At 43.5% G+C, this 19,157-nt stretch overlaps 1 protein-coding gene across 1 annotated transcript in view; it reads right to left on the reverse strand.

The window, feature by feature from the left end:
• Positions 1-17,402: 17,402 nt before the first annotated feature.
• The window catches only part of LOC117868259 (amine oxidase [flavin-containing] A-like), a 50,486-nt gene continuing 48,731 nt past the window's right edge, over positions 17,403-19,157 (reverse strand). Inside the window, exon 15 of the mRNA XM_034754081.1 lies at positions 17,403-19,145. Coding sequence (XP_034609972.1) covers positions 18,990-19,145 — 156 coding nt within the window. The 3' untranslated portion in view covers positions 17,403-18,989. The remainder of the gene's footprint in view (positions 19,146-19,157) is intronic.

Below are 19,157 nucleotides of genomic sequence, written 5' to 3' on the forward strand. Positions count from 1 at the left end.
TTTACAGGAATATGGATTCTGTGCGCGTGATTCATTTGTGCCTTAACTAATGGTAGCATTTTCTAAAGTGCCTCTGTGTTGGCTGTCTCACTTGGTTCCCTTCTTATGTTCCCTTTTCAATAGGCTCTTCAGATATTTTTATCTATAAGATGTGAACCTTTTTTTTAAACATAATCTAGAATCAATAAATATTGTTCATGTCAAACGTGTGTGTGTGTGCATTTCTTTTGTGAATCCAGAAATGTGCTTTTGATCTCTGTGTGATCTTGATTATTGTTTTGTGGTGACACAATGTTTCATACTAACATTTGTGAGAACTTTGACATTTGAGAACTTTGTAACGCTGTTGCAAAAAAAGCAAACATTCTGGGATGTATTAGCAGGAGTATTGTAAGCAAGACACGAAAAGTAATTCTTGCACTCTACTCCACACTGATTAGGCCTCAGCTGGAGTGTTGTGTCCAGTTCTGGGCGCCACATTTCAGGAAAGATGTGGACAAATTGGAGGTGGTCCAGAGAAGAGCAAGACAAATTATTAAAGGTCTAGAAAACATGACCTATGAGGGAAGATTGAAAAAATTGGGGTTGTTTAGTCTGGAGAAGAGAAGACTGAGAGGGGACATAACAGTTTTCAAGTACATAAAAGGTTGTTACAAGGAGGAGGGAGAAAAATTGTTCTTCTTAACCTCTGAGGATAGGACAAGAAGCAATGGGCTTAAATTACAGCAAGGACAGTTTAGGAGATCTCAACTCATCCTAGAAGATAATACTTAGTCATGTCTTGAGTGCAGGGGACTGGACTAGATGACCTCTCGAGGTCCCTTCCAGTTCTATGATTCTATGATTTCTAACAGAATGCAGCTGTGTAGAGCAGAAAATAGCATGTGGGGAAGACTTGCTCTGAAAAAGGAGGTGAGCTATTGTTTAAAATGTAAGAAATGGTCAAAAATTCCTAGGAATATTTCAACTATTTATATTCATTATTTTATTATATTTTTATTATTTATGAATATGTATTTATTTTTATTATGGCTGTGTTTAGAGGGTCCTACTGATATCAGGGCTCTATTTTGCATGCAGTAAGAGAGATTTCTTGCCCCAAAATGCTTGCAGTATAAATAGACAAGACACACAAGGGGCTCAGGAGAAAGCGAGGCACAGAGAGGTGAAATGACTTGCACAAGGTCACACAGAGCAGGTCGGTGGTAAAGCTGGAGAAGGTCTCATGAGTCTCCATCATGTTGGATTTACCAGACTATGATTAACGGACCAAATTATTTTCTTCTCTTACATAGTCAGAAGCAATGGAGCTGCCTGGGTACGAGTGAAGGCAGAATGGGGTCAGAAGGAACATTTGTTTCACGTAAATACAACCTATTAACATTTGAGTTGTTATAAAGCTGCGGACAGAAATGCACCACATGGATACAATACTGGTTTTACATACATAACATTCAGTAGTTCAGTGTTTCATATAGTTTGAAAAGAAAGACATGTGCCATGAATGCGGATGATATGCTCAACCAGGGCCGGCCCACAACATTTTGGCACCTGAGGCGGGGAGCTCAAATGATGCCTCCATGCCCCCTCACTTGGGCCAAAACTTTGAAAGGGTCTCAGTTCTGCCTTCTTCCTGTTCTACTCCTCTCATTATACTGCTCTGCTACCTACCCCAATAAAGGAGAACTAACAACTTTAAATGCCTTGTTCAAAAAATTTTAGTAACACTTAACTTTCAAACGCCTGAACAGTAAATGTAACTTTTCTTGTCTCCATAGTAAACACTGGCATTTTTATCTGTTTGAATAATCAAAGTGGTGCTTTCTGTGCCTTCTTGGTTGCAAAGATTTGAACTGCTTCCTGAAGGTCCACAGTCTGGGCCAGCTCATGCTCTATTGAGATGAATGCACAGCCTCTCCTGTGTCATTGTGGAGTATAGATATGTTTTTATTAACTTCAGCTTGAAGAAGCTGCGTTCTCCACTGGCAACTGTTACAGGAAGTGTTAGAAGTATGCGCAGAGCAACAAAAGCATTTGGAAAGAGGGTGGTCATCTTATTTGTGCACATATATTCCAGAACAGCCTTTGGAGTTGATCCTGCTGAAATGTATTTTGAAAGGGTTTTCAGTTCATCACCTAAATCACTCACATCAATATCACGCATGTCATCATGTGTCAACACTGTCTCTAGTGCCCTGCATTGCTGGTGTAAGTCTTCTTCAGGTATAGTGAGGAGTTTTGGAATATCATACAACATCCCAAATATACTGCTGTATTCCTTGAGCTGCATGAAACGTTCTTCAGCTGACTGTATTGCACAATCTAGCACCTGGTTAAAGAATTCAACTTTGAATTGTTGTTTGGGGTCTCTTGTGGGATTATCCCAGGCCTCGTAATCAAAATGTCTTCTTCTTCGGTGACTCTTGTATTCTTGAATGGGTGGGAAAATAGCTTCAGTGTGAAGTTCCTCCACCAACTTCTGTGCACTCTTCAGAATGTTTTGAAATCCCTCATCTGATCGGTAAGACTGTAGGTCTGACTTTGCTTTGTCCAGTTATTCCATTGCTCCAGATATATCAAGGCGAACGCCTTGGAGTCTCTTGCTTACAAAATTTATTTCAAACAGTATGTCATGCCATAACACTAAGCCACACAGAAATTTCAAGTTATTTATGTTTCTGGTGATTCCATTTCCCTCTGCCACTGTTCTCCCACAAACAGTTCCTGTCATAGCATTATCCTCCATAATAGCAACTATGGCATCATCTATCTTCCCAATTTGGTGTTTGATAGGCTTTATCGCCTCCACTCGACTTTCCCATCGTGTGGCACTCAGATGTTTCAGTATCAGAGAGGATGTTCCCAGATGTTGCTTCAAAATTTGCCATTGATGAGTTGATGCAGAGAAAAATACATAGATGCTTTGAATTACATTAAAAAATTCAGCAGCCTCACTAGAAGCTGATTCTGCATCACTGACCACCAAGTTCAATGAATGAGAACTGCATGGGACAAAAAAAGCTCGAGGGTTTAACTCTTGGATCCGTGTCTGCACTCCTCTGTTCTTTCCTCCCATGTTGGCACCATTATCGTAGCCCCGACCTCTCATGTCAGCTATCGCAATTCCCATATCGTCCAGCTTTTTAAGAAGCACATTTGTCAGACCAGCTCCTGTAGTATTATCAGTGTCAATAAATTCTAGAAAATGCTTTCTGACAGTCACCATTGTGGGGACATTTTCACTAGGTTCTGTTGTTGTTACAAAACGACCCATTAAAGTCATTTGTTCCATATGGCTGATGTCAGGTGTGCAGTCCAGAATAACAGAGTAATATCTTGCTGACTTCAGATCTGCCACAATCTTCTGTTTGACTTTCGTTGCCAGTAACTGTATGATCTCATTTTGAATTGTTTTTCCAAGGTAGTGATGTGTGTACATTTCTTGGGTGGTGACTCTTCTTAGATGCTCCTGGAGTACAGCATCAAACTCAGCCATCAGCTCCACAGTTTTAAGGAAGTTTCCATTATTTGGCACATACAATTCATCTGAAGTGCCACACAGTGCTAGGTTTTGGGTAGCAAGCATTCTCACAATGACAATGAGCCTTTTCAGAACATTTTGCCAGTAAAGAGACTCTGATGCAATCTTCTCTTGATGCTGATCATCTATGGTGGCGTTTAACCTTAGTCTCATCTCAAGCTCTTTCCACCTATGGAATGCTCTCTGGTGATTTGCTGCCTTCTCATGGCAGGCCAGATTTCTAGCCAGATTTTTCCAGTCCTTTGTTCCTGAAGAACCCAATGTGGCTGGAACATTAGACTGGAAGAGTTTGCAACAAAAACAGTATGCAGCATTCTGGGTTTTTGGTACATAAGCCATGGCCTCTCCACTTTGTCACCATTGGGATTTCACGCCAGTAATGTGTTGGATGGAAACTTCTATTTTCATTGTCTTTGGGGAACATGACGTTTTTCACGTGCTGTGGCCCATGCAGTACAAGGAAGTCCCTCAGGCTACTGCTCAAGTGGGTCCACAGGCCTGGATCATCTAGACTTAAGGAACTAAACTCAGCAGCAGCTGTTTCTTGTGCCTCCACCACACTCTTCTCTGATCTACACCTTTCTTCAGGAATGTGCATGGTTACATCCATTTGAGATGGAGATATGGATGCTGCAGTAGCTGCCAGGTCACCTGCACTCTGACTAACTGGAAGATCAGGCATCTCCTCACCACTCACATCGTCACTGGAGCCGGAAGGCTCACCGTGAACATTTGCGTCTATGTATCTCAGGAGAGCTCCTTCCTGCTTAGATAGAAAAGCTTCCCTTGCTTTCTTTCTTTTTCTGAAAGCTGTCCTAGAGGGACGTTTTCTTCTTTCACTCATGACTGCTGTTCTGTGCCAGCTATAGTGGCTCTCAACACTCAATTGAAGGGGACAAATAAGCAGGCTGGTAGCAGGGCCTGAGTGAGGGAAGATCTCAGCGTTTTAAGGGCCTAATTGGCTCCTACTACTTCAGTTGACTGCCTGTTCTCCTCAAGTGGGCTCAGGGAAGCAGCAGGAAACAGGAAGCTTCCTGAGATGTTGGTGTTAATCAGTCCTGGCTCCTGGGGGTGCTAGAGAGGTACATAAGAGGCTCCTCCTCCTCTCTCTCCCTGCAGCTCCTGCTGCTTTCTGTTATTCCCTCTCACCTTTTCTCCTGCCTGCCTTTTATGTCTCTTGTGCCCTTCTTCCTCCAGCACAGCACTCCACCATCTCTGTGCATCTAGAGCAGAGAGAATACATATGCACTAGCAGCAGACACAATTTTCTAAACTCTGGGTCCTAGTGCTTTCCTCCCCCCAGTCTGGCACCTGAGGCGGCCACCTCAGTTCGCCTCACGGTAAGGCCAGCCCTGTGCTCAACTGAGCCAATGAATGCCATAAAAATGTATGTCCACCAAGAACAGACCTGAGATCATCAACACTTTTCACACAGGCCCCCAAATAGTTAAGAAATGGTTCTGACTTTCAAGCATTATACCCTTGGGTTGGATTACAGCCAGCTCTTTAACCCAGTATCAAACCCCAGAGGCAGCCTGTCCCACTACCAAAGTGTTACTTAAATATTTCATTTTTATTTAAACATCAACATGTAAGTCAAGGAGACACTGTCAGTGGGGATGTCACTGAATAGTCTTCATTGTTTTCATCAGCTCTTTCCATTGAAGTGTAGGAAAAATTGCCCTAGATGCTAAAATACAGTAGAATAGAGGCCTGCACGGGACTATTTTGTTAATCGCGCTTCCTACCCGCCCCGCAATTCCCACCCGCTCCCACGTTGTTTCTTGCATTTTTATCCCGCTCCCACATGCAAAACCTTAGATCCTGCAAATCCTACAAGAGAGACTGATGCCTCCATGTTACTTAAAAAAAAACCCCAAACAGTCAGTAAGTATATATATATATGAATGAATTCAGACACAATTTTTACCACTTAAAGAATAAAACAAATCTTGCTTTAGCCATGTAAAAATACATTAACTCAACATAATAGACATCAGTTCTCTTTCTATCCCCTGCTTAAATTTAAGTATTAAAAACTTTATTTATAAAAAAGAAACATTTGCTTTATCTTGCTGAAATTCTATTTAAGAGAAACTGATGAGAGCTTTAGTGTTTTCCCGCAAATTCTCACAGTTTGGTGTTTTTTGCCCTATCCCACCTGCAACAAAATACATTTTACCAGCTCTCGCGCTCATGGCAGTGGGTCCTGCGGGTTCCCTGGGATCCCAGTCCTGCTGCAGGGCTGTACAGGAGAACTCTATTTTGTATCGCATCAGTAGAAGGCTAACTAATTAATAACAATCCATTCCTGAGAAACCAATTAACGAGCCTTCTCAAGGTTATGGGGAAGCTGGAACATGTTTTGTAAATTATGCTAGTAAAGACACCTGTAAACCTAGCCGGAGAGTGAGAATGAAGGCCATTCTCCACCTTGTTGGTCATAATTATCCCAAGCTGCCAAAGTTACACCTTTAAAACAAATTCCTAAAACATGTAGGGGGCTGATTCTGTTCTTAGGATTAATTCCCCTGAAGCAAGTGGAGTTAGACCAGTATAAAAGCTGGGTAAATGAGAAGAGAAACTGGCCCATAGTTTTAGAGAAAGCAGAGTAAACTAAAACATTGGCCAGAGACAGAACAAAGGCATAAGTAAAAGTCCACTGAAATCAATGGATGACTTTCCATGCATTTCAATTGCCTTTGATTCAACCACTTAGAGAGAGAGCCTGTAAGAACCTGGCACCCAATCCTAGAAACCCTTATTCGTTTGCTTAATGTTAATTATATGAGAAGTCCAGTTTCGAACTGGGACAAGGAGGAGAACTAGGCTCCTGTGGACCACTAACAAGTACTCAGCAGACCTTGGTTTGTGAACAGTTGATTTAAGGTGGCAGTGGCTTATTTTAAATTTATGATTTTTTACTTGATAGTGGCCCTTTAAAAAAATACCTCCAAATGCTTCTATAAGTGCCACAAAATTAAGAGTAGAATAATTCCAATAATTGACCTTTCAGTTGTGTTATGTAGTGTGCCTTCCGTGAGGATATGCTGGTGTTGTACAGTGTACCTTCTCTGATGGAAGACATTTCTGTGCTATACATAGGGCCCTACCAAATTCACGGTCCATTTTGGTCAATTTCATGGTCATAGGATTTTAAAAATCATAACTTTCATGATTTCAGCTGTTTAAATATGAAATTTCACAGTGTTGTAATTTTAGGAATTGTGGGGGGGGGGGTCGCAAGGTTATTATAGGGGAGGTTGTGGTACTGCTACGCTTACTTCTGCGCTGCTGCTGATGGTGATGCTTTCTTCAGAGCTGGGCAGCTGGAGAGCGGTGGCTACTGATCCGGAGCCCAGTTCTGAAGGCAGAACCACTGCCAGCAGCACAGAAGTAAGGATGGCCTGGTATGGTATTGCTACCCTTACTTCTGCGCTGCTGCTGGCTGGACACCCGGCTATTTAGTACACCTGCTGTGAGGATATGTAGCTGTCTCTGAGCCCTTCAGTCTCCAGAGCTGTCATGCTGGAAGCTTTAGCCACTCTTAAAATCTTCCATTCTTTCTTTCATTATTTTGTAAAGACCCTGGGAAGATTTTCACACACTGTGTTTTATTAACTTCTTGTCCTCAAATATTTTAATAATAACAACTGGGATTTTCAAAGGGACCTGAGGAAGATAGCTACCCAATTCCCATTGAATTTCACTGAGATTTAGGCTCTAAATCCCTTTGGTCATCAATGTCATTTCATTTTAGATGAGTAGACCCTTGTTTTTACAAAGAGTGACGCATTTGTCTGACCTATGCCAAGAAAGAGTTTGAGTGAATAAATGTCAACTTCATTTGCTTAGAAACTTTATTTCATTGAACTTTAATATTAACTCTGTGTGTGGGCTGGTAAACACAATTTCCACACAGCAAATGAAAAGCTGTTAAAGAAATAATGGAGCCAGGGAGTGGCTATGCAGCAGGATACACAACTTTCAGGTGATTAGATTTGTCAAGTGGATCTGCAAGTCCTGTGTTCTGATACCATTAGTCGCTGCACCTTGGATGTAGTTTAATGGTAAGAGGGGGGTGGGAAATCTAAGCATATTCATAATGCACTAAGGCAGTCCTGTCAGCTGTCATGCTGTTGGCTTTCAATTTGCATGGCTCTAAGTTGTAAGAAAACACTTTTCACAGCAGTGGTGCACTTAGCAGAAATGACATTATAATTTTAGATGTGGAAGTTAACATTGCAGAGCTGAAGCATTCAAATGTCCCAATGGATTTTACAGTCGTTATTCTAAACACTTGAAATGCATGATCATGCTTAAACAAAATCAAGTGTGACAGCTATTCTAGCTTATGCTTCCCAGTTCAGTCCAGAGGATAATGAAAATATTAAACTAAAATAGAAAGCATGTTATTTCCTACACATTTCTTTAATAAGTAGCACAGAGCGGAAGCTGGGCGAATCCCAGTTTTGTAAGAGGTGGTGTACTCAAGCAGAAATGACTTTCTGTTCCTGTAACTCAAACATGACATCAGAAGAACTCCTCCCCCTCCAGGAGGATGCACTTAATACACATGAAGGGCTTGATGCTCTCTTCCATTTTGGCTGTTTTACATTGCTCCAGTGGCGTAAAGCAGCTAGAAAGGTGGCTTAATTGTATACAGGTGGATTCCTCTGATGTAAGGGGAATCCTTGAATGGCATAGAGATGGCAGAGCAGCTTTTGAGTTGCTCTAGCTTGCACCAGAGATCAGCTTGTCCCAGAACTCCAAGGTTGCAAAAGTAGTGGACAGCTCCCATTTCCCTCCTCGATTTACCCAGGCGGTACTGAGTGCACCTTGGACTAGGGTGACCAGACAGCAAATGTGAAAAACTGGGACATGGGGTGGGGGGTGATAGGAGCCTATATAAGAAAAAAAACCAAAAATCGGGACTGTCCCTATAAAATCGGGACATCTGGTCACCCTACCTTGGACCCAGCTCTGATTTAGGGCCTGAGATGCCAGTCTAGCTCTCCTGCTTCCCACAATTTGCTGCTTCGCACCTACAGTTTCTGTTTGTTCTAATTTTATAGGTAGATATTTTGGATACGCAGGAAGGCTGTGAGAACTAGCTCCCCAAGAGTCAGCAGGGAGCGGGGTCACTGTTCTGGTCATCTGAGCTCTCAGCCTTGCTGGGGTTTTGTGAGTGAGCTGGTGAGATGATATTGTCAATTAGCCAGGACATGGTACTTTTATTTCCGTGTTAGACTCCGCTGTGCTGCGTTTTTATACAGAAGTGGGTCTGCAAGAACTGCTGTCGCTGCGACTAGCATATAAAGAACAGGCTCTTTTGAATTCTAGATGCTGCCTTTTATTATTCCGCTGGACAGCAGAGGTTTAGTCAACATTTTTGACCAAGCTGATTATGCCTGAGCTATAATCCAAGGAAATCGGTCCCAAGATGAGGGTCTGACCGTCCAGGTCCAAGCCCTAGCAACAGCAATAATTAAATCCATTGCTTCACTTTCAATACTATTTTGAATGGAAGCCACTATAACACATTATGAGTGAATCAGCTGGGGTGACAGTCTGTATTTTAAGAAAATAAAGGACACCTGCGTGAAAATTACAGGCCAAAGCTTATATTTAAGGGAGAGCATTCCACATGCTTTATGCTTGATAAAAATAATATAAAATGCAAAATTATACATCTGCGTGCCAGTGTAGTGTCGTTTGCATGCTTACTGCTGGAATACTAGACGGAGTGCATCCCATAGCACCAAGTAAGGGAATCCTATTAAAACAGAGGATGGGCAGTCATTTTAAGACATGGATGACTTTTTCAATGACTCAGTAAATTGCAGGTGTACCCTGCTTGAAACTACCTGTCAGTATCGTCATGTTCTCTTACTCATTAATAAAAAACTCCAGCTTTTGATGACCTTTTTCTCTTACTGTGCCTGTGTTAGATGGGAGTGGGAAAACATGAAGTAGAACAGAAACTAAAAGAGCGAAGTGCTATGAATAACAGCAGAATGGCGAATACAACCAAAGGCAGGAAAACCAAGATACATAGTGTAAAGTTGAGGAACTGTGTGAAAAAAAAAAAATTACAGGGGTCACATTTATGTGCCCTTCCTATTTTCCATTAAATTGAAACTTGGCTTTTGCAGGCAGAAGACAATAATTTTTGCATCAGGTATTTACAAAGCCAAAGCTAGTCATTCTGTACAGAGGAGAAACGGGGGGGGGGGGGGGAGAGGGGGGGGGGGGGAAGAAATGCCACCACAAAACCAAAGTTGATTCCTGTTTCCCTCACTTGTATATTTTGGCTGCTGTTATACAGCTTTATTTACTTTGTCCTCTCCTCCAGGATCCAGGTAATGGAAAATGACAGCAGCAACAGAAATACTCCAACCCACACACACTTCATTTTTGGTGTGGTTTCCTGGCTACAGAACAACACTTACATGGTAGTGGCTCGAGCATAGGAATCAGGAGCCTTGAGCGCTGACCTTTGGTCTGCCACGGACCGGCTGGGTGATTTAGCTCAAGTCACTCCATCTCTCTCTGACCTTTGTTTCTTCTTTCTAAATTTGGGTCTGTCTACACTGCAGGCAGAGGGGTGATTGCAGCACGTGTGGCCGTATGTGAGCTAGCGGTGATCTAGCTAGCACAAGTACCAATAGCAGTGAAGCTGGAGTAGCATGGACTTCGATGTGGGATAACCACCTGCATAAGTATCCAGGGTCATGGGTGGGTTTGTATGATCCGCACTGAAGCCCATGCCGAAGTAGCTTCTCTGCTATTGGTACTCATGCTACCTAGATTAAACCTAGTTCAGGTGTGTCTGCATGTGTTGCAATCACACCTCTGAAGTACAGACCTACCCATTGTCTGTCTTGCCTATTTAAATTGAAAGCTCTCCAGGGCAGGGACTGTTTCTCACAATGTGTTCATACAGTGCTGAGGTCAATGGGGCTCTGAAGTCAATGGGTTTATAAGAAGGATGAATTTGACCCTGTGACGTTGCACCCCATAATGCTTTATTTAAATATTCTTATGAATGTATATATGACATAACTGGAATATGCTATATCCTACATATGCCATGTAACATATCTCTGCAAAGATTATGATCTACTGAATATATTCATCCTATTTGTATGCATGTATCATTTTTATATTCGAAGTTATGAATATTGGCTGTGTACTTGTTTGATTTTAAGTAGCCTTAGTAAGGCATTTGGTCAGCTTCTTAAGAAAGGAATTTGCAAGTTAACTGCCCACTCAAGAAACACTTAACAGACAAGTTTCAGAGTAGCAGCCATGTTAGTCTGTATCCGCAAAAAGAACAGGAGTACTTGTGGCACCTTAGAGACTAACAAATTTATTAGAGCATAAGCTTTCGAGGGCTACAGCCCACTTCTTTGGATGCAAGAAGTGGGCTGTAGCCCACGAAAGCTTATGCTCTAATAAATTTGTTAGTCTCTAAGGTGCCACAAGTACTCCTGTTCTTTTTGCGGATACAGACTAACATGGCTGCTACTCTGAAACTTGTCTGTTAAGTGTTTCTTGAGTGGGCAGTTAACTTGCAAATTCCTTTCTTAAGAAGCTGACCAAATGCCTTACTAAGGCTACTTAAAATCAAACAAGTACACAGCCAATATTCATAACTTCGAATATAAAAATGATACATGCATACAAATAGGATGAATATATTCAGTAGATCATAATCTTTGCAGAGATATGTTACATGGCATATGTAGGATATAGCATATTCCAGTTATGTCATATATACATTCATAAGAATATTTAAATAAAGCATTATGGGGTGCAACGTCACAGGGTNGCCCACTTCTTGCATCCAAAGAAGTGGGCTGTAGCCCTCGAAAGCTTATGCTCTAATAAATTTGTTAGTCTCTAAGGTGCCACAAGTACTCCTGTTCTTTTAACAGACAAGGGAACCTTGGAAGACTCCAATCCACATAAGGAGTCTACCTGGGGATGTTCAAGGTAGCATGTGAGCAATGGCTGCTACCTGTAAAGTTCTGAGTCATGCATGGACATGTGACTTGCTCATGTGACTCCAAAACTCCATCTTGTAGCTGGGTTTCTACACAGGGGAAGGGGTGTCCACCCACAAGTGAGGAACTATATAAAGTCCTGGGCGACCCCTCTGTTTTGTCTTCAGCTGGCTCTCCACCTGAAAGAAACTGGAACACAGGACAGTGACTACAGGGGTGTGAGTGATTGCTGGACCCAGACTAGAAGGAGGTTAGTCTGTAAAAGAGGCTTATTGGAACATCTCTGAGGGTGAGATTTTATCTGTATTCAGCTTCTTATCGTATTAGGTGTAGACTTGTGTGTTTTGTTTTATTTTGGTTGTAATTCACTTTGTTCTGTCTATTACTTCGAACCACTTAAATCCTTCTTTTTGTATTAAATAAAATCACTTTTTACTTATTAATTAACCCAGAATATGTATTAATACCTGGGGGAGGGGGCGGAAAAAGCTGTGCATATCTCTCTATCAGTGTAAGTTTTATACAGAATAAAACTTTACTCTGTATTTATTTGGGGTTTGGATCCCATTGGGAACTGGGAATCTGGGTGTTGGAGACAGGAACACTCCTTAAACTGTTTTCAGTTAAGCCTGCAGCTTTTGGGGGACGTAGTTCTGATCTGGGTCTGTGTTTGTAGCAGGCAAGCATGTCTGGCTCAAACCAGGCAGGGCACTGAAGTCCCAAGCTGGCAGGTGAAACAGGCTCAGAGGTAGTCTAAGCACATCAGGTGGCAGTCCCAAAGGGGGTTTCTGTGATCCAACCCATCACAGACTCTTTGGGAAGTGACTAGTAAAGTGAAATCAAAAGTTAGAGAGCACAGCCTGGAAAACATTAATAAAGTTTAGAAAGAATAATAAATACAAATATTTAAAGAAGTAGTTAACAAGATGCTAACAAGTAATTCAATAAGTTTGTTTATCAGTCTATAGTATTTGGGGTGAACTTGGCCATATGTCTTTATTGTCCAATGGAAATTAAACAATATAAGATGGATGTGATGATTTGTGGGATCTATGTTCAGTTTATGACTTCTGTTTGAGATTATGAATGCTCTGTATATGTCTTTATGAAGCTGCAAACTCCAATTTGATTGTAAGGCTGGTCTTCGCTTTCCTGCATCCTTTACCTTCATATTGGACTAAAATGCCAAGGGTTGGTGGCACAGGGCTAACAATGGAAGGTCATTCAACTTTGCTGATCATCCATTAAATGGAGTACCTTTGGACAAAAAGAGCTGGCTGCCATGCATGGAAAAGCAATTTTTCAAGTCTCAAGTTAACTCTAGGGGTGGTGACTAAGCAACAGGTCCCCTGGTAGGGGATTTTGATGACCTGATGAGGCTGATCAGGGAGTCAGATGACAAGGGGGCTGGTAGTTATGGTATCTGAGATAGACAATAGAAGAGATGTTAGGGATCTGGACACTTTGGCTACTTTTCTTTGTTATTTTAGTTCATTGATAATGTGTAGCTTTTTCTTTTCGCATTTGTTCCCTCAACCCGTGCTTGCACTGATCTCTGTTTTACTTCAACACATCAAATATCAGTCTTTCTCCTTGATTTCCCTCCCCCATACTTTTAAATGGGATTTTAACCTTAACTGTTCCCTCTTTGGAGATTTTATTTCCCGCTTTTCTCTTAGTCTCTCCTTCACTAGCCCTTATTTTCCTGTGGTGAGCGCATAGCATTCCCTGCCTTTACAAGAGTCTGGGGGCTTGTTCCATCATCTTCCACAGGGGGCTAGACCATGTGGTATGTAGTCCGAGCTAAGTGTTGATGCAGAGACACTTGGCCTTGCCTAGGGTTACCATTCGTCCGGATTCCCCCGGACATGTCCGGCTTTTTCGGGTTAAAAATAGCGTCCGGGGGGAATTTGTCAATGTCCGGACTTCCCCCCCCCCCCCCCATGCAGAGCGTGCGCGCGGCTTACAGACCAGCCGGGGCTCCGACAGCCAGAGCCAGAGCCCTTCCTGCACTCTCTCCTGAAACTTGACACCACTCCCCTCCTCTCCCTCCCTTCCCCTCCCTGCACTCACAGATCGCCGGCTGTTCGTCTGGAGCTCCGACCCTGCTGCCCTCCCCCGCTGCCGAGCGTGCTGCTCTGCAGCACAGTAAGGGGGCCGGGGGTCAGAGAAGCGGCAGGGAGGTTCTGGGGGAGGGGGTAATCAAGAGACAGAGAGCAGGGGGGAGGGTTGGATGGGTCAGGGAGTTCGGGGGGGGGCTGTCTGGGGGTTGGGGGTGTAAGGTTTTGGGCAGTCAGGGTACAGGTGGGGGGGTCTCAGGAGGGGGCAGTTAGGGGACAAGGAGCGGGGGGGTGTTTGGGAGTTCTGGGGAGGGCTGTCTGAGGGTTGGGGGTGTAAGGTTTTGGGCAGTCAGGGTACAGGTGTGGGGGGGGTCTCAGGAGGGGGCAGTTAGGGGACAAGAAACAGGGAGGCTTAGGTAGGGGGTGGGGTTCTGGAGGGCAGTTAGGAGCAGGGGTCCCAGGAGGGGGCAGTCAGGGGACAAGGAGCGGGGGGGGGATCGGGAGTTCGGGGCGGGCTTTCTGGGGGAGGGTGGATAAGGTTTTGGGCAGTCAGGGTACAGGTAGGAGGTAGGGTCCTGGGGGCAGTTGGGGGGGGTCTTAGGAAGGGGCAGTTAGGGGACAAGGCACAGGGAGGCTTAGGTAGGGGATGGGGTTCTGGAGGGCAGTTAGGAGCAGGGGTCCCAGGAGGGGGCAGTCAGGGGACAAGGAGTGGGGGGGAGGGTTGGGGGTTCTGAGGGGGCAGGAAGTGGGAGGGAGTGGAAGGGGCAGGGGCGGGGCTAGGACAGGACAGGGGCGGGGCTAGGGCAGGGGCAGGGCTAGGGCGGGGCTCCTCCCGTCCTCTTTTTTGATTGTTGAAATATGGTAACCCTAGCCTTGCCGACTGAGTCAGCTCAGTCTTCTACAAAGACAAACCTCACGCGGGCCATTCTGAGGGGCCTAGCGTCAGGCTTAGTGCAGTCACTCCATACTGGTAACTTGATACTGTACTTGTTCTTACAGACAGCACACCGTGGAACCATCTGTGAGGATAACTGTTGAGTGTTTCCTTGGGCTTTCCCAGCGGGTTAGAACATTGTCTCCTTTCTTTTAATCAGGAGATTATGTCCCTGGAGAACTACAGGTCACTCCTGTTACCCATGCATTCCTCAATTCAGTACAATAACCACCTCATTCCACTCCCTCCTTATTGCAGCATTTCCGGGGCCAGGGAGTGTTCTGGGGTGGCCTGAGGGAAAGGCATTAGAGGGAGCGTGGCTGTTCTGAGGCTCTGCACTAGCAACGGGGTGCAACGTAGGGCAGCTCTGAGGCTGCTGTAGTCTGTGCTGGGGGACCACATTAGCACCTGGCAGTCTTTGATAGAGGATGCACAATCCATTTCCCTTCTGTTGTAGTACTGATGCTTGCATTAGAGCAGGGATGAATCTGGCTCAATCTGTCCACGGGTTTGGGCCTGCAAGATGCTGAGCACTCCAGCTAAATCCAGTGCAGACCTTAAGCACATGCTTAACTTTAAGCATCCATTGACTTCATAGCCTTAAAGTCAAGCATGTGCTTAGGTATGTTACTGAAATGGGCCAGGATGCTCAGCGAGAGCGCCCTGGTGTGGGGATAGTTGCACAGGTGGGCCAGTGCAAGGAAGCGTGTGTTACTGCTGCTTGCCTGTGCTTATCTACTCCTCTTGGCAAACTGACAGCCCTGGAGAGTGAGGGCCTCTTTTGACAGATCTTTCATGAGCGCCAAAGTCATGTGTCAAAATAGCAACAAGAAATAACAGAATATGCACGGCCAACTTCTGATAAAAGGCTCTCAGTGGAAGGAAGTGCTTCCACTTTTGTTTTAACAGTAGTGCTTGTAACGATGGGAATGGCTCAATTTGAGCCCAGGCAGAGATGATAGAATAGGATGGAGTTTATCTTAAAACTGGTTTCAGAATATAATATTAAAAACCAAATGTTTAAATAGTAACGTTGTTCTGATCATCAAAAGGGTATTTTACCAGTTTCCCTTCTGCTTCATAATCTCTGCTCCAACCACAACTGCTGTCCTTTTTCAGCAGCAGCATGGTGCCTCAAGGCAGCAGGAGATTCTAAAATGCCAATTTTAATCAAACACTTTTATTTCAAATACCATTTACAGTCTCCAGGGGAGTGAAGAGCACTTTTCACTGTGCTGTTTTGGAGCACTCACTGGGTGATGTTAAATTATTCAGGACAGGTTCCACTGAATTATTCCATCACTGAAGTATGTTGCAAGCATTGCCTGTGTTTAGCTGGAAAAACTAGAAAAGAAAAATGTCCACCCCTAACAATACTGGTGTCTCTTTGCTTTAGTCCCACTTTAGCTATGGGTATCGTTGGGTTATTTCCCTTCACTTCCAGTATGTGCATAAAAGTTGTCTTAAAAGCAAAATGTAGAAATCGATTTCAAATCAACACAGACAGATGCCCTATATACACAAACCAGTGAATGTATTTGAGTGGATAGATATATAATGTATTAAGTCAGTGAAATATTCAACCCCTGGTGCAACTTAGAGCAGATCAAGGGTGCTTTAAGTTATGCCTGTCTGCAGCAGCCCACAGGGTCATTCCTGCAGCCAGGGATTGCCAGAGTGGGGCACCACTCAGGCCCTATTCCCTTCCCCTGGCCATGCCCTTGACATATTGCCCCTGTGAGGCGTGGTGGCATAGGATTTCTCTGCTGCTTCTGTACTACCTCTGCATTGCTGGAGGATTCCCCAGTGCATGGGAATCCTCGGCTGGCCACTGCTGGAGTGGTGTAAAGAAGACTTACCCATGTCTGGCAAATAACATGGGTAGCTGCTGTTCTTCCTTCACTGAACTAAGCAGAACTGAATTCCCAAATGCTCCATTTTAAAATACTTTCTGCAAGGAGACCGCCACAAACTCCGTTTGAATAAGAGTTTGGCACTGCCACTGAGAACATAAGAACAGCCATACTGGGTCAGACCAGAGGTCCATCTAGCCCAGTATCCTGTCTTCCGACAGTGGCCAATGTCAAGTGCCCCAGAGGGAATGAACAGAACAGGTAATCATCAAGTGATCTATTCCCTGCCGCCCATTCCCAGCTTCTGGCAAACAGAGGCTAGGGACACCACCCCTGCCCACCCTGGCTAATAGCCATTGATGGACCTATCCTCCATGAACTTATCTAGTTCTTTCTTTGAGTGTATTAAAAATCTAACATTTCCAAGGGGCTTTCTTGCTGGTATTATTGTGTCCTTCCCAAACAACTAAATTCAAGACAGAGAATGTGTGCACGCGCCAAATGGATAGGGAAGTTGAAGATGAAAACTCTCCGGATCATCTTATAAATAGTTGGCTGGCTTCTGAGAAAATGGTGCAGCTTGGATGATTCTCATGCAATGGGTTTGAGTGAAGAGGTCAACAGTTTGGTGCTCTCTGCTGGAGAGAGTACCTTTCTGACTGTGGTAGTTGTGATCATCTGAGTGCTGGCACTAACAGTGCCCACTTTTTATTGGAAGGGGACAGGTAACAAGCTGTCTCTTTGGAAGTAGCTTCCTGCCTTAGTTCACCAGAGCCTACACTGAGTTTACTCCAGGATGAACTACATTCATGTGTTCTATGAGGGTTGGGAGAGAGGCCACATGGGTTGAGAAGACTTCTCTTTCTGTGTCTGATGATTAAGATCAATTGGATGTATTTTGGCTTTATGTACCGAGAGCTTTAACATAGGCGCAGATGGCAAAGTCTAAAATAAGTAGAACACTGGGCAAACTCACAAAAATGATGCAAGTGAAAGAATCTGAAGAAAGCTTTACAAAATGGATCCTTTTATCAAGATTTGAGGAATATTGAAAGGCACATTTCACTACTGTTGAATTACAATGGAATTCCTGGATATACATGCAATATCCATATTCTTAAAAGCAGTTCATAACAATGGCACATTTTGAAATGCATATATTCCATTTCAGTTAATAACAGTGATTATTTGGTTAATACTTTTGGAGAATACACCACACCAACTATAGCCCAGCACCTGCAGAAAACAAGTTGTAAACACAGAATTAATTTAATCAGTGGACGCACTCCGGCTTCTCTGAGCTCATCATTTAGCATGAGAGAACTGCAGAAAGCAGCTGAGTGGTTTTATGCATCCCAGGCTAGAAGAGAGCCTTGATTCAGTTTTGCCGAGAGGTGCAGATTCATGTTCATTCAGGGCCTGCATCTGCTCCCCTGGATATCAATGGCTTCCGTGATGTCAGGATCAGGCTTTAAGCACTATTAAATCATTCTGTTTGTACTCTAAATGAACACGCTGAAAAGTGTTTATTTGGCAAACAAACACTCTAAAGTTCCAAGTGCAAGAAGCATTCTTGGAATGTAGCAATAAATGCCTCCTGTACAACAGAGGGACAGGCAGAAGCATCCAATTAATGGCATTTACAAGGCAGTAATTCCAGCCCCACATGTATTTCCCCTGAAAGTAAGAAGGCAGTACAGATTATATGTGAAGGGAAACAGAAAATTAATAGGGAGACAGGAAACTGCCAACATTCTGGAAATAATGTCTTTAGCATCCTAGGTCAGTTGGTCTATAACTTCGCTAATTCACGTCTGTCAATTTTAATAGTAGGCCAAGCAGCATTACATGTGTACGGGACAGAAGGTGACAGATCCATAATGTGTCCACATTATCCATTGCAAATGGACAACTGAGATACAGATTTCCACTGTTAGACAAGTGTGGCCATTTGTTCAATAACATACAGTCAAAAAGTTCACCTGCATTCCTTTTTTCTGGCTATATTGAACTAGTGGGGCCGGGATGCTAATTATCTTTATTCATTCAGCTCATGGCTAAGTTCTGTATCTCTAGCTAATAATCAAATATGGTTTTTAATTTTTTGCTATTGTAAATCAGATTTGCTGGTCAGTCTTATGCACAGCAGGGATTTTACAGAAAAGCCCTCTAACCTACTCAGCCTCTGCACAGAGATGGATTTAAAACAAAGATACATATTAATTTCACTTAAAAAAAAACCCATCAAATGGAAGAAAATATATTATCCAAAGGCATCTTGCCCTTTGCAAAGTTTCTGCTCTGGATTGTCCCCTCCAGATGTTAGGAAATATATGCAATTGATTTTATGCTGTCAATCAAGACAAATTAATGTAGAAGGAAACTAGAAATGCCACTTCTTTCACCACAATTGATCTTTTTGTTGTTGAACTGACCCTGGTTTGAATGGTTTTGGTGTGTTAATGCAGGTGTTCAAAAGAACATCTAAAAGGTCTCTTGCCCTTTCCAGCCTTCCATGTGACTCCTCTCCAAAGATAACCCTTGGACTGGGAAGGGGAAAGCAGCAAGTGTGCAATTTCCCATGGACACTCTTTAGTTTTGAGCTAGCAGCCCCTTTTTGTAGGCAAACAGCCAGACGGCAGCCACTGAAGAGAAGAAAGTGGAAAATCCAACGAGCTTCAGCAGTCCTGGTACAGATGGCAAGTTTCTCTCCCAAAAGGTAGTAGTGATTGGCTGGGCTGGGACATCCTAGAGGAGCAA

Source organism: Trachemys scripta, chromosome 1, assembly GCF_013100865.1.
Source record: "Trachemys scripta elegans isolate TJP31775 chromosome 1, CAS_Tse_1.0, whole genome shotgun sequence".
NCBI classification, from domain to species: domain Eukaryota; kingdom Metazoa; phylum Chordata; order Testudines; family Emydidae; genus Trachemys; species Trachemys scripta.